Below are 20955 nucleotides of genomic sequence, written 5' to 3'. Positions count from 1 at the left end.
TCCACTATTACTTATTTTATCCAATTCAACTTTATTATTTCTCCTCCCAAGTAAAGTGTGTAGTATTTTATAATCCTGACAATTCAGTACTTATCTACTCTCTCAAATGATTTCTAATCGTTTCATATGTGTGAATGCAATTTGATTAAAACTGCCTTCAAGAAGTCTACATGTTCTATTTTGGCTTCCCCTTTTCTTGGAAGTAACCATCATTCAAAATGTGAAATAAAAAGCTGATTTATTATTTTCTATGTGTAGAAGTACTATACTTGTTTGGTCCAGTCTCTCTGCTGATCTTATATGGTATTTTGTGAAAGATGGAGTTCAGGGATTGACTGACTTTCAAAGATGGGAGTGGGTTGGGTTGACATCAGCTATGAAATCATAATTATTGTGGTGGAGAGACTGTTTACAATTGGCTGATTTTCAGAGATGTGTTCACAAGAGTAAGGCTGTTGCTGTTTGGCTAACTTTAAAAAGTAGGAAGCTGTCACTGACAGGCTGGTTTTTTAGAGGCTTGTTCACAAGGCTGAGTTACCACTATTGATCTATTAATTGAGTTTAAAATTACTTCTGTTCATTAGTTGTTACCATACCTATATAATAATCTTTTCCTAAAAATATGGGACTTTTAATATTTTGTTCAAGAAATATTTATTTTAATTGATGAGCCCATTCAACTTTTTCAGATGCAAGAAGAGATTGGAGATTTATAGTACAGCTAGAGCAGTTCTGTTCTAATGTTTGGTCTTTCAAAGGGGGAGTTGTATCATTCTTTTTTTGCTCTCCAAGGTACCTCTCATTTTCATTCTAACCAAGCAGGTATGATCAGGTTGAGTAGTCATATGTAAAATTGATATGAAATGTCCTTTTTGGGCAACCAAATGATATTGTAAGGGACAGGTTAGACATTTCTTTCAGCTTCACAACTCATTCCTGATAATGTCATGTTAATTCTTAGGATTGCCGTTACATTTGGAAGAATCTCAAATAAGATTATGTGTGACTTTTTTGAGTTCAGGGCATATCAAGTTTCTTTAAACTGATAATACTCTAACTTTTATTGTGGATATCCTTATTCAATTCTAACAGAAAAGAACTTCCTTTTATTAGCTAAGCATTGACAAGCATTAAATCTTTCATTAAAATTTTACACATTTGGGGGCACCTGGCTGGCTCAGTTGGTACAGCATGTGACTCTTGATCCCCGGGGTTGTGAGTTCAAGAGCTCCACGTTGAGGGTAGAGATCACTTAAATTTTTTTTTTTTTTTACACATCCAATAAATAGAAGGATATCCCACAGATTAGTTTCAGGCTCCCTAAATTTCAACTTTGTGTCTGCTCCACTATACATATATTTTTGATGATAGAACATAAGACACATTCAAATGGTTATAAAATGTCTGGCCCTGCACCTTTGTTTTACAATGATGGGTGGGTTGGCACAATGGGTGGTAGGAGTATTCTTGGATGCCATTCCTACACTGGGACAGCTGGCAGTATTTTAACTATGCGTAGAAGTGACTGTGAGTTACAAAAATATATCCCACTAAACTCAAACCAAATGTATTCTAACTCAACTTCCTTCAGCTAAATTAAAAAAAATGCCTGCTAGCCCCTCCTACACCACTAGACAAGGGGAAGTGTGACAGAGGAGAAATCAGTGAGGAACCAGTTTGCCGTCTAAAGATTGTTGTTAAAATTTTTGTGAACTGTATGAATATACTGCTGGGGCCCCTTCCAGGGCCTTGGAAAAAGCTAGTGCAAATGAAGTCCCCTGAAGATGAAGCCTCTCAGCTTTGCATTAAATTTGCCTTGGGGTCTGGGGCCATTTTATCTATAGGGTGGATTGTCAATTTTCAGTCACCTCATATAGGGCCAGTGGATTACAGTTCCATTTGAGGCAGAGATTTGCCTCTTGTGTCAAAGGGCTTTCTACCATTTGTTTAGATTAGAGGTTCTCAAATTCTTTGGTCTCATGACCATTTCACTCCTAAAAAGTATTAAGGACTCCAAAAAGCTTTTATGTGAATCATATCTGTCAATATTAACGGTATTAGGAGTTAAAACAAACATATAAAATATTAATTCATTTAAAATAAAAAACAATAAATCTGTTACATGTTAACATAAATAACATTTTTAATGAAATAGAACTATTATTTCAAAGCAAAAAGGATTTAGAGAGAAGAGTGGCACTATTTACATTTCTGAAAATCTCTATAATGTCTGGCTTAACAGAATTCTCACACCTGCCTCTGCATTCAATCTGTTGCAATATCACCGAACATGTAGTCTCTGGAAAAGCCCAGTCTTAGTATGAAATAATTTTGATCTTGTGGACCCCCGACTACACTCTGACAATCGCTGAGTTAGACATCTTTATATCTACTTTCTGGATGCCTAGAGCTTCTAAGTACCCGCTCTCTATTTCTGTATCCATATAATCAACTTCACCTCCTAGGTAAGAGTCAAATGTTAATTATTGCTATGCTTTTTGGCATACAAGGAAAACTTTAGAAACAATTTTTAATGAATCCCAAGTCTTAGAGAAGTCATTCTTCTCTTAGAGAAGTCATTCTTCCCTTTTACTGACAAGGGTAAAAGTATCTCCCTCATTGTCTGCTCCCGGATAGCAAGGCTTTGGGTTTTTTTTTTTTTGTTTTTTTAATTAAAGACTTTATTTATTTATTTGACAGAGAGAGACACAGCGAGAGAGGGAACACAGGCGGGGGGAGTGGGAGAGGGAGAAGCAGGCTTCCCGCGGAGCAGGGAGCCTGACGTGGGGCTCGATCCCATGGACCCTGGGACCATGGCCTGAGCCGAAGGCTGACGCTTAACGACTGAGCTACCCAGGCTCCCCAAGGCTTTGTTCTTTTAGGAATATAATGGCCAAGGCAAACCTTAGACTAAGACCAAACACAACATTGGGTGTCTTATATGGTGTAACAACAGCATCTGATATTTACCAAGTCCTTTCTGCGTGCTAGGCATGTACTAAGTGCTTCACATACATCATCTCATTTAATTCTCCCAGTATTCCTATGAGGAACCTACCACCATTCCCATTTTACGGATGAGGAAACGGAGATAAAGAGAGGTTAATGCCCTGCGTTTTACAGGGCTGAGCCGGGAACTAAATTAAAAAAATCTGTCTCCGAAGTGCGTATACTTTATCTACTAATAAAGTAAGTATAAAAGTGGCAGAGTGAGATTCGTATAAAATAACAGTGGAGGTGAAAAAGGGAGGTTAGTAAGGCAAAAAGCCTCCGGGCCACGACAGCCGAGATACCAAGGATGCACTGTATTATTTTCCACCCGAGGCTTCTTTTCTGCTTCATTCTCTACGCTCCCATGCTCCTCTTCTCATATATCATTGCTGGTGGTTTCGACGCTCAGGCCTGAGGCCGACGTTGAAACTAACGCGTTTAAACAACCTGATGAAAAGGAGCGAGGCAAATCTGAAGGAAGGAAGGTGACGGCGGCGTGGCGAGAACCCTGCGCAGGCGCATCACATGCCAGGCCCGCCTGCCCGCCCCCCTTCTCCGCCTAGGACTCCGGGGCTGGAGGGGATTACGGGCGTGGGCCGCGAGTGCCGACTGGAGGGAGGCGCGGGCTGGCGCCTGCGCAGTCCCCGCGGCGCTGGTGTGATCTAGCTCACGTAGCGAGGGCTGCAGTCGCCTCCTCCCTAGCGCTGCCGTCGCAGCCTAGAGGTTATAAAAGGGCTAACTGGCTCCCTCTGCTGCCCAGTCGCGCCGCCAGCGGGCTGAGGAAAGGGAGCGGGTGTCCGGCCCGAGAGCTGGCTACAGGGGACTGAAGAACGCGCCGCCCCTCCCGCCCCACTTCCCAGGTAAGACGCTCCCCCGACTCGGGAGACTGTGGCTCAGGCCCTAGGACCGCTGTGGCCCTTCTGGGACAGCTGTGGTGGTCCGCTCCCTGCCCGCTGTGGTGGGATGGCTTGGGGGCGGAGGGTCCTCCAGTTGACCACAGCAACCTGAATACCTTCTTTTCTGGAGACTCGGCCTGGCGCCCCGCGCCCCCTGGCTGCCCCAGAGGCTCTTCTGCCCTTCTCCGTGCTCCCCTTCTCCCGCCTCCTGCCTGGTCGGCGCCCCCGACCGTTGGGGCTGCGGCAGCCTCAGTCCCCGCCCTGGGGACCAGGACTTTCTTGAATATTCCTTCCTTCCCGGGGAGGGCTCACCCTGTTGATTTTTCCGAGCCGCTCTCATACCTGGTCCTCCCTACAAAAGCTGGGGGGAACGCGAGGGCGGGGCGTGGGTTTTTGGCCTCCGCCGCGGCAGATGGGTAGCATGTGGCGGAGTGGAGAGCGGACTTTAAAAGCTTAGGGCAGGAGCCGAAGCACTTGAGGCATTTCTACCCTATCGAAAAGTCGTCGGGTCTGGGAAGCGGACCTAGTCGGAGAAGTTCGGGCTCGACTCATCTGTTGCGCGCAGCGGTGCTGCTGGAGCAGCTAGACGCTGCCCCGGGCGCCGAGTTTCGGGCTGCTGGTTTGAGGAAGGCGGCTGTCAGATCACCCAGTCGTCGGGGAAGCTCCTCTTCCTTCCCTCTTCTTCCACGAGTTTTTTTTTAAAGGCACATGAGCTTCCCCCACCATCCCCCTTCTCTTACTCTCAGCAGAGAGTGTTCTGCTTTTTAAAACTCCACATCAGTAAATCGAGTTTCGTGGTTGTGTGAGAACTTTGAGTTGGATTTCACGAATGCCTCCCAGATGTATGTTTTAAGGGGGAGGAAGAATGGTACCATTTCTCCTATTTCTAGGAGACTGTTTTTCCTGAATAATCGAATGTATTAAGTAGAGTTTAATTTTTTGACACTTACATGCGTTCCGGAGAGTGAAGACTCTTGGAATTTTGCGCTGTTTGCTTTAAGAAAGGGATGAAGCAGCAGCTAGCTCTCCTTTTAGGAATTGATCTGAAAGGCCACAGAGACTTGCCAATTTGAACTTAACTGTTTCTGGTTTCTCGGAGAGCTGTGGCTCTTGGACTTTCCCTTGGAATGCACTCCGAAGGGATGAAACTGCCACTACGTGAGTGGGGGAGGGGAAAAGACGTGGCAGCAGTGTTCTTTCATCAGGTTTTTGCTCCTTTTTAAAAAAAGTTTCTAGGAAGAAACTTATTTCCCCTTTTAGGTTTAGATGTGGGAATAGCTTTATGAATGAGGCTAGTCTTTTTCTAAGATAATCAGATGAAATAGTAGGAACATTGCAATTGAATTTATAAAACATTTTGAAGGGATTTTTCTGATTGAGTTTCTATGGAGAAAATGGATACCTTAAGCAGGAAATATTCAAGAAGCTGAAAGTGAACAACTTATGTGTTGCCTTCATTTGAAATTTAAATAGACATTACGTGTGTTTTTTCTTTAATTTTAGCTTTTAGCCTGTGAATATAATTTCAGAATCTTAAATAAGAATCTCAGATTTTACCTTTTTCTTTTTGTGGGAAGCATAGGTTTTATCACTTACCTTTAAAAGCAATGTCAGTTTTGATTTTGAAACATTATGCCTTGAATCCTGTCAGTATTTTAGATAGCTGATGGCAAATGCTTCTTATAAATTTAACATAGACTAACTAGGAAAAGGACTATGTTGTCTCTTTTTTTTAGATGGATAATGCTGTTTCCTTTGACATCTTAAAATGAGTTTTATTTTGAAGTACTTAAAGCCATGACTTTGGTAAGCGGATAATTACATTGGTCATTTTGTGCCTTGGTAACTAAGGTAGTAACAGAGATAAAAGAAATATATACAATTTTTAATTACTGTAGAAAAATATAGACAGTGCAAAACACTTTTGAAAAAAGAAAGCTTTATACCACCTAGGTGGTCCCGGTTTGCAGGTGAACCTTGGCTTTCTGATAAGGGGATTAATTAACCTTTTCTAATGCTGCAGAGTGCGTTGTATACTGACAAGCAATATCTTTCATAAGGCTATTAAGTTCAGACTCCTGCTTTTATTCCAGGGATGCAGCAGGTGTTACTCCAGGGACCCAGTGGTAAAGCTGTGAGCCTTCATTTATGTGGAAGGAATGCCTTATTTTATTTAGCAATTAAATATCAACTGGGATATAATTACTGCTCTTAGACTTGAGATACTTTGAGGTCATGAAATCCATTGAGAATCTGATAGAAAGTATGGATCCTGGGTCAGAAAATGGAAGTGCACACATCTGCATGGAGTATTATGTACAATTTACAGATACTCCCCTCCCCCAACCTTGCACATCTGTAAACTGCTATAAGAATAAAAAATAAAAGATATATGAAGTTAATCTTTAAGTACATCTAGGTATCTTGAGGCAGTATTTCTTGAATATTTCTGAAAATGGAACTGAGCTGTAAGTCTGACTAGATTTGAGTACATAGATGACAGTAATAAACTTTTGCTGAAACGGTTTTACCAAAAGTTAATAGGTTGGTGGGAGAATTGTTGAATTGCTAAATTGTCTAAGCAATCATACGTGATATTGCCCGTCCTCCCCCCTCCCTCCCCCCCCTTCCCTTCCCCTCATATGTTGTAATATGTCTTTGGTTCTACTCTGAAAGTAGAAAATGCTTGAATGTAAACAAAAATAAATTGCTTAGGCCCTTGGCATGAAACTGTTACTCTTCATACAGTGAGAACTTGAATCTTATAATTAAATCATAATGGTGTGTTTGTATGTACGATATAAGACTCTGTAAGAGACAAGCCAAATAAAGTGTGTATGTATATTTGTGAAACTAGTTAAAGCTTCATTCGTGTTTCTACCCAATGCAATTTATTTGTATAAATTGAAGCTTTGGTTTTCCTCTGGCCAAATATTGTGCCTTAATAAAAACTAGAAGTTCAAAAGACTTCATTAAGATTACTCCAGCAATTTTTGAACTTGATGTAATGAGAAATATTCCTTTTCTTGATGTTGCTTTGGATGATCAGTATGACTATTAGTATATTAGGTTGGACTTGGGCAAAAATACAGGATAGGAGTCATGCTTCTTACATAGTGTCATCTGTGAATGCATACTATCTTGGACTCTTTTCCTCTTCCTGCTTAGTGTTTCATATAAATATGTCCATGTTTTGGTGGTTTACATATTTTTCATTTAAATAGTAATATTGTAATATGTTAATATACTCAGCCTTTCTCTCTTGTTAGGCATTTGAGCTGTTTCTCCATGATAAGTAGTGCAAAGAGAAGGCTGTAATTTAGCAGTTTCTTATATCCACCTGTATAGCTACAGTAAACTTTAACCAGTTTTCTTTCTGCTTTTCTTTTTTTTTTCTTTTTTTTTTCGGGCGGGGAGAAACAAATGACAATAAAACCTTTTATCAGTAATTTTTCCTTCCCCTCTGAATTAATTTTCTAGGAGCATTGGACTGGCCTCTAAAAAGATTTTTTAATCTACCTGATAATAACTAAAGCACTTTATATTTTTTAAAGTGTTGTTTCATATATTATATAATTTGATCCTTAAAGTAATTTTGTAAGGTAGTTTTATATCATCCTCATTTTATAAATGAAGAAACTGAGGCTCAGAGAAGTCAAGTAATTTGCCCAAGAATATAGTAACTGTCAGAACTGGGACTTGGACCCAGGTTGTCTGTTTTCTGATTCACATTTCATAGTACTTCATTCTTGATAATTGATCAGATTGAGTCTGAGGAAATGGAACAGGGAGAAAAAAAACCAATTTAATAGCATATTACCAACGTTTTATAAATGTTTTCAACAACCAGGGTTGAAATAAAGTAGGGTCCGGGGTTAGTACTAACTAACTTAATCATTCCACTAAGTTTCATTTTAAAAACATTTATAATGTGTCTCGTAGACTGTGGGAGAATCAAAAGAGTAATAAGAAACCTTCTCTAGGAGAAATGAGACATGAAAGTTACATGCCTTGCAAGCATGTTACTGACAATTTTACTTGATGTTAAATCTGAGTAACTGCTGAATGGAAACCCATATCTAGATTCACATTTTCTGCAACCATGAATTCATCTCTCCTTATTCTAGTATATGTGACTTTATTTCATATATCTTTTCCTGAACTTGACAACTTTGAGGATCTGCCAATAGGAAAAAGAGGGAATTAAAGGCTAGAGTGAGAAGAGGGAGACTAGGGTTAAGAAAAATGGAATTTGTCCCAAAATTTATATAAATTCCTGGGCAGAGAGCTGCCCAGTGTCCATTAGGGGATATGAGGTGCCCAAATAAAACATTTTTTTCTGTACATGAATATCCAACTATTCTAGACTATCCTTGCTCTATTGAGTTGCCTTTATACCTTTGCCAAAACCAAACAGACCATTTTCTGTTTCTAGATTATCTATTTTGTTCCACTGTTCTACATGTTTCATTGAAAATTCTGTTTTTGGAATATTTTGCCATCATCTCATATTCCTTACTTAAGCTTAAAAACTCTACAACGTAAAAATCTAAATTTTATGTTTCACTTGTATCCTTAGGGTGGTGAAGACAGTAAAGTTGTCTTATCAGACCTTCCTGTGTAAATAAAAAATAGATGAAATTTGGAGCAAAAGGGATTGATGGTGGTATTGTGTCAGGTAGTAGAGCTGGGGAGTTAAACATTTGGATTTTCTTGATTTGTCTCCTCACTTCAATGCTACTTTGACTTTTTTTTTTTTTAGCTTGTCTACTTACAGAAATAAAAATGTTCTATTAAATGTTTATTAAAGAAAATGCAGAAGTTGAGTGAAGATAATTGTGATCCCATCTCTCAGTTGTTAACTTTTTTTTTGAGTTCTTTTAGTTACTGCGTAAAGTTTTAAAGTGTGTGTGTGTATACCAAAGTTTTAAACTTTAGAAATTAGACTTTAAAACTTCTCACGTATATATTTACCACTCTCCAAATTAGAAAACAAACCTAGTTTTAAGAGTTTGAATCTGTAGGGTGCGTGGGTGACTCATTTGGTTAAGTGACTGCCTTTGGCTCAGGTCATGATCCTGGAATCCTGCATCCGGCTCCCTGTTCAGCTGGGAGTCTACTTATCCCTCTGACCCCCCCCCCCCCGCCCGTGCATTTTCTCTCTCATTTTCTCTCAAATAAATAAATAAAATCTTAAAAAAAAGAAGAGTTTGAATCTCTAATGCTGCTTTTTATATTACTGCTGGTTTTTTAGTGCCCTAACCAATGTTAATTGACATTTATGTTATTAGATACACACAGTTTCATTAATATAACAACTAGTTTATACAGCCAAGAGAAGACACTGCAAGGTCTTTCTTAAAATGAGAAATATATAGACTGTTAATATTTGGAAATACTAGCATTTACAAGCAACAAATAAAGCATATATAATTTAATGGTTACTTCTTTTCCCTTTTTCCTTCCACTGCCTCCATCCACTTACTTCTCCTACTCAAATTCTTAAATTATGAGTCTGCATCTGTCTGCTAGTAGACTAGGCTACTTGTTCCTTCTCACTGTCTTTGCCCAGGATCGAGGTTTCCTGGGCTTCCCACCATTCTCCAAGTCTTTTCTTTTTCCTATGTCCCTGGAGACACCCTTGGCACAAATCCATCTAAAGTTCTTGCCCCACATCCAAAAGTAACGTTTCTTAAGTGTCTTCTATGTGCCAAGTATCCTCCTAGGCACTTCCATCTAAATTACTGTTTTTGTTTTTGTTTTTATTACTTGCTTGTAGTCAAATTTGACCTAATATTTTGATACCTTTTTTGCTTATTCGGCTTCTTGTTAAGGGGATCACCAAATAAAGGTAGATGTTATTGATTAATCTTAACTAATTGGGGGGCTTTTAATATCACTTCTGGTGGGGTGCCTGGTGGCTCAGTCGTTAAGCATCTGCCTTCGGCTCAGGTCATGATCCCGGGGTTCTGGGATCGAGCCCCGCATTGGGCTCCCTGCTCCGCGGGAAGCCTGCTTCTCCCTCTCCCACCCCACCTGCTTGTGTTCCCTCTCTTGCTGTCTCTCTGTCAAAAAATAAATAAAATCTATTAAAAAAATACCACTTCTGGTAAATCTTTTATATTCTGTATCCTGGGCATAAGAATCCTGACCTTTTCCCCCCACATTGGGAAATATGTGCATTTCTAACTAAAGTGTTTGAAATAGTTGAGAGGTATATTATACAGTTTAAAATACATAGTTTAAAGTCAGTGAAGAATGGCACCATTTTAATAATAATAAGATTCATTTCTTTCTCAAACCTCCATCAGCCTACATTTATTTGTAAAATGTTTCTGGTTTAGGGGAACTTAACTTTTCTATTTGAAACAAACTTTATTTTTTTTAAAGATTTTTATTTATTTGAGAGAAAGAGCACAAGCAGGGGTAAGGGGTAGAGGAAGAGGGAGAAGCAGACTCCCTGCTGAGCAGGGAGCCCGACATGGGACTTGATCCCAGGACCCTGAGATCATGACCTGAGCCAGACAGACACTTAACCGACTGAGCCACCCAGGCACCCTGAAACAAACTTTAAACATTGAGTTTAAGTTCAATTTTTTTTAACTGATAAAATTTTTTATTTCACTTTTGAATTTTTACACTTTTCCTGATTATTCCATGTAAAGTGGAAACTAGAACTGTTTAAAAGACATACACAAATCTAGTACATCAATAACTGGGGATTTTCTTTTTTGCTGTGCTGTTTTCACAACCACAGGTGTGCTGGCTAGGCAATATAACCATCATAGAAATAAAAGTGAGGTAGAATACTGGTGAATTTAAACTTGCTTTAATTTTGAGTCCAAATTCCAATTTAAATCTTTTTAAAAAAATGGATTAAAATATTTATTCTAAACTCTGTATCTCTGACATAGAAGTGGCACTTACTGGATTTCTAACAATTAAGCCAAAAAAATTACCTTATTATTTATTTTGCCTATAAAAATATTAACTGCAGGATTAGACACACAATTAACTAGGACTCTGCGTTAAACAGAAACCCAACTCATACTAACACACAGTGGAATTTATGTAAGTATTGTGGGGATAGGGAGTTGTCTTAACAATGGAGGTCAGGAATGTTATTAGACTTCAAGAATATCAGGAGCATCAGAATGTTTTCTTCTGTCTCTTGTTTATCTTCCTCTCTGTATATTTCCTTCACTTTTTATTCTTTCTAGATAAACTTCATTTACTTTTTGACCAATATGTCAAAACTTGGTCCGTTACTTCTCCTGAGCTTTATATAATTCAAGCAAATATAATTTAATAGTGCCTGCCCTTTTTTCCTCAATTTTATTTTCAAAATTTCCAGGAAAGAACTTTGGTCACTTGGTGAGGGAAGAAGTATCACGCTGTATAACATGACTGATGAAACTATGAGGATGAATTAAAAGTAGATTGGGGCAGTAAAAAAAGTAGAAGGGGGCAGTTTCCAGAAGGAGAGTAGGGTGGTAGAGACACCATATAGGCAAAAATAGGTGTGTGTTTTTGAAATGATATTATATTCAGGTTCTTTCTGACAAGGAAAAGTTTGAATTTTGCAAGAATCTCCAAAAGACAGACTTTATAGTACTTCAGTTAAGGCTGATATCTTGATTTAGAGCTTCTTTCCAACCAAATTTCAAAATGCTGTTCAGTTGGAATTATACCAATGACTGGGTTCACTGCTCAAGTACAGAAAGCTCAAGTACACTGTGGGAAAGCTAGCATGGATTTCTGAGTTTTTGATAGAAAAGTTGGTCATAGCCATTAAAGCACTTGTCCGTCAGATTGTATGTATTAGAGATGTAGTTTACTCTCTTTGGGAGCATAAGTATGACTGGAATTCATGGTGTTAAGTTAAAACAAATGGCAATTTGCCAGAGGGATTAGAGGGAAGAACAGAAATATAACTAGTTCTATTAGTAAGTACTCTTAGTTGTCTTAGAAAATCCATCCTACTTTTATATAGGAGACATGCCAAGTCTTGATATACACCACATTGTTATAGCCTGAATTAAAAGCCTGGATTTGTGCTGGTCTTTTGCATTCACTATAAAAACTGTCAAAAAAAAAAAAAAAAAAAAAAAAGTCTAACACTGATGTCAGGAAGACCAACAGTTGAATGTGGGATTTGTATGAGGTTAAATAAATTTAAGCTGGAACCCTCTAAAAGAAGATTTGGAACAGTTGTGGAAGCTATGGAGGGACTGCTAGAAGGAAACCTGTGGAAAATTTTTATTGTCAGAGAAAGTTTAGATTAGAATATCAAGCATTCTTTAGTTGGCCTTATTAATTTTTAATGATTTATCTGGGAAAGACCCAAGTTTTTAAAATGTTGCAATTTTTTTCTTGGAAGAAAAATGTTAGACTGAAAGGCTAATAGAATTATTTGCCAGATACCCTGTTCCTGGTAATTCATTAAATAACTTGTACATACAATTCAGTGAATCCTGATAACTCAAAGTTGTAAATATTTACAATGTAGTAGAACTCTTTTAAAATCTGTTCCCAGGTTTGATTGACCTGTGAGTGTGTGGGATTGGACTTTCCTGGGAGAAGAACTGTAGGAAAGTTTTGGAGAAATATTATATTTTGCTATTTATTTTTATTTGTTTTCCAGAAAGATTTCTTCCATACTCTTTTTTCCTTATAGTTTCTAAAATATGATATTCACGCATATTAAACATGTGTAATGTATATGTATGTTATAAAAATTAGATAATAAGCACTCATGAACCTACCATCTAACCAAGAACCAAAATACTATCAGTAATTTATCTGTAGTGTTTCCATACTAAATTTGATGCTAGTATAAATTTATCTTTGTATCTTTGACTCCCCTTTGGCTTTTTTTTTTCTTTTCTTTTTTTTTTTTGAGTCCAGTCTTTTTAGGGAGCTGAGATTTACCTTCCTTGCATCCTCTTTAACCCATTTACATTCTATTTCAGGCTTGTTTGAGGATTTAGAACAAGAGACATTTGTATCTTACTATTTAAAAATTTTTTTTAAATTTATTTTTAAGTAACCTCTACACCCATTGTGGAGCTCAAACTTACAACTTTGAGATCAAGAGTCTCATGTTCTACCGGCTGAGCCAGCCAGGCGCCCCTGTATCTTACTATTTTTGATAAAACTCCAGTGTCTTTTAGGATGCTTGACTCTTGGGTGCTTACAATGATTTGCTTTGAAAGCTGCTGAGTGAAGATGGAAATAAATGGAAGTGAGACATCAGAAGTAAGGAAACCATTGTCTTAAAAACCTGTGATTGATAAAGATATGCTTGCTTATAAACAACTATCTGGTATTTTTTTTTTTAAAGATTTTATTTATTTATTTGACAGAGAGAGACACAGCAAGAGAGGGAACACAAGCAGGGGGAGTGGGAGAGGGAGAAGCAGGCTCCCCGCTGAGCAGGGAGCCCGATGCGGGGCTCGATCCCAGGACCCTGGGACCATGACCTGAGCTGAAGGCAGACGCTTAATGACTGAGCCACCCAGGCGCCCCCAACAACTATTTGGTATTAAAAGAGATTGGAGGAGGGGTGCCTGAGTGGCTCAGATGGTTGAGGATCTGAGTCTTGATCTCAGCTCAGGTCTTGATCTCACAGACATGAGTTCGAGCCCCATGTTGGGGTCCACGCTGGGCATGGAGCCTACTTTAACCATCTGAGCCACCCAGGCGCCCCTGGGCATGGAGCCTACTTAAAAAAAAAAGAGAGAGAAATTAGAGCAACTATTCACTAGAATAATTAGAAATTCAGTTATAGTTTTCAAAAAATAAATTGAAGTAAAATTTTATTATTTTATTGTATTTTTATTTTTTTATTTTTCTTCAATTCTGAGCTCACATCAAGTGTAGAAACCTTCATAGTTGTAAAGGTCAGTACTAAAACCTTTTCATCATTGCTCAGAACTCATAGTCTCATACACATACACATCTCCTTCCCCCCATCTCAATATCAAGTCCTCGGTTATACACAGTCACATGATCACCTTTACACACACACACACACACACACACACACACACACACCCTCTCTCTCTCTCCAGACATAAGCCCTTATTGGTCTAAGTTACTTTTGCTTCTCAGAACTAGAGAGATCATGTATCAGGAAGGTCTTTTGATGCTCAGATTTGGCTGTTTTCATCATTGATCAAATTTTACTCTATTAAAGGTAGAAAGCACCTTTTGTGTGATTTTAAGGGATGTTTGTATCTGGTGGTTTTCAAAGTATGATCCCCAGACAAACAGCATCACCATCACCTAAGAACTTGTGTAAATTATCTACATGTCTCAGACCTTTAGGTGATTCTGATATAGCTAAAGTTTGAGAACCACTGCTATATAGGGCTGTCTTCATTTGATTGGCATAGTAGTTTGGAGTAATGCTGTGTGGGTCTGAACTTTATATTGCAAATGATAGAAATCCAACTAGATGTAGTTTAAAACTCCTTAAAAAGGGAATTTAGAGGCTCCCTTTACTGGGTTGGAAGATTATTGGAGTAGCTCACAGATTGGAAGAATAGAATAATTGGAAGAATCAGGACTATGGAGCTTGGAATTGTCTATCTCTGGATGACTTTGTTCTGTTTTTAGATTGGGCTCCTATGTGTCCTTGACAAGTGGGAAAGATCATCACAGGCAGCTCCAAATTCATATCCTACGAGCTGAGCAACTCCAGAAGGAGCTGCTTTATATCATTTCACAAACCCACCCCTCAAATGTTATGTCAGTGACTGGCTTAGCCCACATCCTATGTCTGTCTGTAAGAGGAAGGATAATAGAAAAGTGTGCTACTCTGACAGCGTAGTTCATGGCTGGGTATTTGGGTTGCTTTCATATAAATTTCCTATCTTTGTAGCAGAGAAAGAAATTTGGAGGCTTATATAGTTAGAATGTAGAACAGGTGTAAATGTGGATAGTATTTGTTAGCTACTTTTTTGTATTAGAGAGTAATTAACCATTTCATTAAAAGCTTACGGTGACATACATAATATGGGAGTTGATGTTTTATTATTATTGTAGGTTTATGATTTTGTATAGAGTTAATTTTTTGTCACTATAAAAGTAAATATACCCTAGGACATCTGGAAAATACAAAGAAATAGAAAAAAATTACCTAATGTTCTGCTGTCCAGAAACAACTGCATTTTGGTGAATTTCTGCTGTGTATTTTCATGCATAGTTATATCATATTATGATGTTAATTTTTTTCTTTATTTTGATCCATATTTATTTATGACTTTCTGTCAGAGTAGTGGAAACTTAATCTAATTCAATACAGATTCCACCAGGGTTGTATGATGTTAATTTATTTTGAGACTTAATTTTTAAAAGCAATGTTAGCTCACAGCAAAATTGAGAGGATGGTGCAGAGATTTCCTATATACCCCCTGCCCCCACACATGGATAGACTCAACATCCCCCACCAGAGTGGTACATTTGTTATAATTGCTTGAATCTACATTGACACATTATAATTACCCAAAGTCCATACATAGTTTACATTACCCATTCACTCTTAGTGTTGTATAATCTGTGGATTTGGACAAATGTATGTCCAAAAATAAATGATGTATTTATCATTATGATATCTTACAGAGTATTTTCACTGCCCTAAAAATCTTCTGTGCTCCATCTCTTCATCCTCCCACCTCCCAACCACAGATCTTTTTACTGTCTTCGTAGTTCCAGAATGCCTTTCGTTGGAATCATACAGTACATAGCCTTTTCAGATTGGCTTTTTTTTACTTAGAAATATGCATTTAAGATTCTTCCATGTCTTTTCGTGGCTTGATAGCTCATTTCCTTTTAGCATTGAATAATATTCCATTGTCTGGATGTACCAGTTTGTTTATCCATTTACCTACTGAAGGACATTTTGGCTGCTTCCAAATTTGGGCCATTATGAAGAAACCTAGAAATATCCATGTGCAGGTTTTTGTGTGGAGATAAGTTTTCAACTTTTTTGGGTGAATACAAAGGAGAACAGTTGCCAGATTATATGGTAAGAGTGTGTCTGATTTTTTAAGAAACTGCCAAACCATCTTCCAAGATGGCTTTACCATTTTGCATTCTCACCAGCAATGAATGTGAGTTTCTTAATTTTTAAATTTTGTGTTTTCATTTAAATTCGCAAGTTAAAGGATATACTCATTTTAAGTTCCTTGACATATTTATAGCACCATCATTAGATATTTTTAATTGTGAATTTGTTAAATTTAATTATTCATTTGAAGGACAAAAAATGGGTCTTTGATAACTGAGTGAACTTTTTAAACTATTTTTAGTTCTTTTGTGACTTTTTGCATTCTTTTTTTTTTTAAAGATTTTATTTATTCATTTGAGAGAGAAAGTGAGCGAGAGAGAGAGCATAAGCAGAGGGAGAGGCAGAGGGAGAGAGAGAGAAGCAGACTCCCCACTGAGCTGGGAGTCTGACGTGGGGCTCGATCCCAGGATCTTGGGATCATGACCTGAGCTGAAGGCAGATGCTTAACCGACTAAGCCACCCAGGCACCCCGACTTTCTGCATTCTTAATCGACTTTACTATTAATATCTTAGTGTTTTTCTTATTGATTTGTATGAGCTCCTCAAATGAGCTCCATTTTCTTTAGTTTCCTAATTTGTAGTTTATAGGGTTTTTTCGTTTTGTTTTGTTTTGTTTTGTTTTGATAGAGCAGGGTGAGGGAGAGAGAATCTCAAGCAGGCTCCATGCTCAGCACAGAGCCTGACATGGGGCTCAATCTCAGGACCCAGAGATCATGATCTGAGCCGAAATCAAGAGTCAGACACTTAACCAACTGAGCCACCCAGGTGTCTTGTTTATGGGGTCTTTAAAAAACACATATAAGCCTAGATTATTTTGTGTATTTAAATTTCATCTGGCTTTTGATAGGTTATTTGTTTTATCTTTTTTAAAGTTGAGAGAGTCTTTTCTCCTTTTAGAGATCTAGTAACTTTTCTTTTTGTTACTTTTTGTTGGTTATAGCTCTTTAATCCATCTAGAATTTATTTTGGAGCATGATGTAAGGTAAAGGTATATTTATTCTTCATGTGATTAATGCCTTGATGTTCTATGTAAGTCTATCATTGTTAAAATGCAGTTTTCAAACTTTAGTGATTTCTGTAGGCTAATGGTTCTTGATTCATGAGGGATTTAAGGACATTGAAAGATGACAAAAAAAACTTGAGTTACAACATAATATTTTAGCTATGAAAAAATAACCTCTTGCCTGACAAATCTAAACTTTCTTATCAGAGTTTAACATTTAGACAGCATTTCTGATTAGCCTTTTGTTAGTATGGCAAAAGCATTTGTATTTTCTGGAAATAACATTTAATCATGAAGAAAATTATGGCAGAAATCTGTATAAACAGTGAGAAGATTCTAGACTTTTCAGACAGCCCAGGATTTTGAAAAAGCCTTGTGCTTTGGCTGGAGCCCAGGAGAGGAAGTGTCTGCATCTGCTGCATTCTAGAAGCCTTCCCAAAGAGTTACTGTAAAGCAGCCAAGAGAGCAGTGTATTTCACTACTGTGTGGTTCTGGAAGTATCTGGAAGCTTGTGGCAAACTTGAGGGAGACGAATGTCAGTTTCTGTGGTGATCTGTTTTTTATTGAGATTCAAGAAGGGGAAAGGGTTTTTGTTTTTGTTTTGTTTTTGTTTTGGCAGAGTAGGGAGCTTTCCAATGTGGACTTGAACCTGTTGGTTTAAGTGAAGTCACTTGGAAAGAGTCAGAAATGCCTGCTCAAAGACGGATAGGGAGACAAGAAGATGAACTATTGGGAGCCTGTTACTGGGCAAGAAGTACTGTAATAGTAACTTACTCTTCTGTAAGGTAATAAGGAGGACTTAAAAATCGATATATATGATGGTGAAGGAGCAAGAAAAGAGTGTTATCAGGACATTTGGGAAAGAAGAGTAAAATCTTTCTGATGGTTAGTTGATATTTGCACCTGCCGTGAAGAATTTGTTCTAGAAAAGTCAGTGCTACCAGGGACAAAGAAAAAACCTCAACACTAGGTCATTTGAGAGAAATTACTAGCCTAAATCAACAGGGCTGTTTATTCTTTTTGGATTCTGTACAACTTTTTAAAAATAACAGCTTTATTGAGATATAATTCATGTACCATACAGTTCACCCATTTAATGGTCATGATTCAGTGGTTTTCAGTACTGTTACTGTGTTCTTCAACCATCAGTCACCACAGTCAATTTTAGAACGTTTTCATCACCCCAAAAATCTGTAACTTTTTTTTTTTTTTGAGTAGGTTCCATGCCCAGCGTGGAGCCCAACCAACTGAGCCACCCAGATTCCCTGAAATGTACGACTTTTGTAATTGAACTTATTTTATTTTTATTTTTTTATTTTTTATTTTTTTAAAGATTTTATTTATTTATTTGACAGAGAGAGACACAGCGAGAGAGGGAACACAAGCAGGGGGAGTGGGAGAGGGAGAAGCAGGCTACCTGCTGAGCAGGGAGCCCGATGCGGGGCTCGATCCCAGGACCCTGGGATCATGACCTGAGCCGAAGGCAGACCCTTAACGACTGAGCCACCCAGGTGCCCCTGTAATTGAACTTATTTTAAAATTGAAAGCCATGTAGGGAAAACATGGAACAAGTTAGGAATTTAAAGGATAAATCGGTGGCTCTGAAAACTATTTTTTCCCTTTAAAACATATTCTAACATTTCAGAATGAATTTTGGTAATGTTTAAATTAAGTTACTTTATTTTTTTATATATATATTTTTTAAGATTTTATTTATTATTTATTTGACAGAGAGAGACACAGTGAGAGAAGGAACATAAACAGGGGGAGTGGGAGAGGGAGAAGCAGGCTTCCTGCCGAGCAGGGAGCCCGATGTGGGGCTTGATCCCAGGACCCTGGGATCATGACCTGAGCCGAAGGCAGACGCTTAACTGACTGAGCCACCCAGGCACCCCTAAATTAAGTTACTTTAATGAAGTAGTGTATTTTTATGGGAAATTCATAGTTTAGATGTAGATAACAGAAAACTTATTTTTCAGGCTATATGGAAGAGTTACTATCTAATCACTCTAATTATAGTAGTAACTAAGGAGAAAACAAACTTGGGTTGAATTTTTAAGCATAAATTATCAGGTGATAACAAACCTTTATATTTTTCTTTAACATGAAATATAAAGTTAGTATTTATATGAAAAATAAGATAGTAGGTCTTATTAATTAAATTATTAAATGAATTTATAAGAATTAACAACAGTCTGTGGGCAATCTTCGTGTCTGACTTACGTTTTGGTTATAGGAAAAATCAGTTAGGAACTTTTCCTACCCTACTTTTTGTTGTTGTTATAATGGCCATATTTCTCTTGTAGGTGTGTGAACCTGAAAAATTAAGTCTTCCAAGATGATCTGGTATATTTTAATTGTAGGGATTCTGCTTCCCCAGTCTTTGGCCCATCCAGGCTTTTTTACTTCAATTGGTAAGTCTTACTATTTTTTGGTTTGTATTGATCCTGCATTTAAAATTTTCCATTTTTTTAGTGGTTTTTTTTTTTTTTTAAGATTTTATTTATTTATTTGACAGAGAGAGAGATACAGTGAGAGAAAGAACACAAGCAGGGGAGTGGGAGAGGGAGAAGCAGGCTTCCCGCCGAGCAGGGAGCCCGATGCGGGGCTCGATCCCAGGACCCTGGGACCATGACCTGAGCTGAAGGCAGACGCTTAATGACTGAGCCACCCAGGCGCCCCTAGTGTTTCTTTTTTTTTTTTTTTTAAGATTTTATTTATTTGACAGAGAGAATTGAATAAGTAAGGGGAGTGGCAAGGGAGAGGGAGATGAGCAAAGGAGAGGGAGAAGCAGGCTCCCTCTTCAGCAGGGAGCCCAATGCGGCTCGATCCCAGGGCCCTGGGATCATGACCTGAGCTGAAAGCACACGCTTAACAGACTGAGCCACCTAGGCACCCCATTTTTTAGTGTTTTTAAATCAGTAAAAACAAACACAGTATATTCCCAGAGACTGAAGCATTGATTTGGTTCCTTTCCCTCTACAAGTGTCTCTCTTTAAAATTTAATTAAAAAATTCTTTTCTGATTACAAAAGCAGCACATTTTCAGGTTAGAACTTAAGAAAATTTAGAAAAGCATACCAAGAAGAGTCTTTGTTAATGAGTCTACTCAGCAAATAATTTAATAGTCTTTTTTTAATGCACAGATATAAATAATACATTGCACATTATTTCATAACCTGCTTTCTCCATTTAGGAATCTACTATGGGGCGCCTGGGTGGCTCAGTTGGTTAAGCGACTGCCTTCGGCTCAGGTCATGATCCTGGAGTCCCGGGATCGAGTCCCACATCGGGCTCCCTGCTCGGCCGGGAGTCTGCTTCTCCCTCTGACCCTCCTCCCTCTCATGCTCTCTGTCTCTCATTCTCTCTCTCACAAATAAATAAAATCTTTAAAAAAAAAAAAAAAAGAAAACTATGAACACAGGTTATTTTTTTCTACAGCATAATTTAAAAAATCTTTGAAAGTATTACTAAAATAGCATCTGGTTAAAGAAGAAACAAACAAAAATACATAGAATGTAAGACTTCCACATGTCCTCTTTCCCCCAGAAATACTTTTCATGTTTGATGTGTATCCTTTTATATTTTCCTATATGAACAGTTCATCTGCCTTAAATGAGATGTTTTCCTTCATGCTGTTAACCAGTTTTACCCTTGTGTGATAGTAGTGCTAACTAAAACACAAGTATTATATTTATGACATACAATTTTAGATATAAAATGATGAGTCTTCTTATCCCATTATAAATAACTGAACATGGATGATTTGAATTTCATTTGTGAAGTATATCTTTTGTTAGTGTGGTTTTAGTTTATTGAATACAAAATTAATTCTAGTTAGTCTCAAGAACAAAAAAAGATGAGAGCAGAGGTAGGGAAGAAGAAAAAGTAGTGTTGTTTTGTAATTTTAGATCAGTTTGCCAGTATGGTCCAATTTGCAAAATGAAGTAGCTTGAAAATTAGAACTGGAACACAGTTGTCTTTGTTTATCTA

General features: G+C 37.8%; 1 protein-coding gene and 2 non-coding genes across 5 annotated transcripts in view; 1 reads left to right on the top strand and 2 right to left on the bottom strand.

The window, feature by feature from the left end:
- The window catches only part of P4HA1 (prolyl 4-hydroxylase subunit alpha 1), a 105469-nt gene that overhangs the window by 12489 nt on the left and 72025 nt on the right, over positions 1–20955 (top strand). The window contains exons 1-2 of one of the 3 annotated variants that reach the window (XM_032423556.1): positions 3604–3851; positions 19270–19377. In XM_032423556.1, the coding sequence (XP_032279447.1) occupies positions 19302–19377 (76 nt within the window). In that variant the 5' untranslated portion in view covers positions 3604–3851; positions 19270–19301. Of the gene's footprint in view, positions 1–3603; positions 3852–19269; positions 19378–20955 lie in introns of those variants that run through there. The other 2 variants (XM_032423555.1, XM_032423557.1) reach the window with 2 other exon arrangements.
- LOC116644436 lies at positions 13750–13819 on the bottom strand. The gene has a single exon (XR_004301752.1). It is a non-coding gene; the product is annotated as a small nucleolar RNA U2-30 (small nucleolar RNA).
- LOC116644439 lies at positions 13995–14066 on the bottom strand. Its single transcript, XR_004301755.1, has one exon. It is a non-coding gene; the product is annotated as a small nucleolar RNA U2-19 (small nucleolar RNA).

The sequence above is a fragment of the Phoca vitulina genome, unplaced genomic scaffold (assembly GCF_004348235.1).
Source record: "Phoca vitulina isolate PV1807 unplaced genomic scaffold, GSC_HSeal_1.0 scaffold29, whole genome shotgun sequence".
Lineage (NCBI taxonomy): Eukaryota > Metazoa > Chordata > Mammalia > Carnivora > Phocidae > Phoca > Phoca vitulina.
This window is presented reverse-complemented; position numbering and strand designations above follow the sequence as displayed.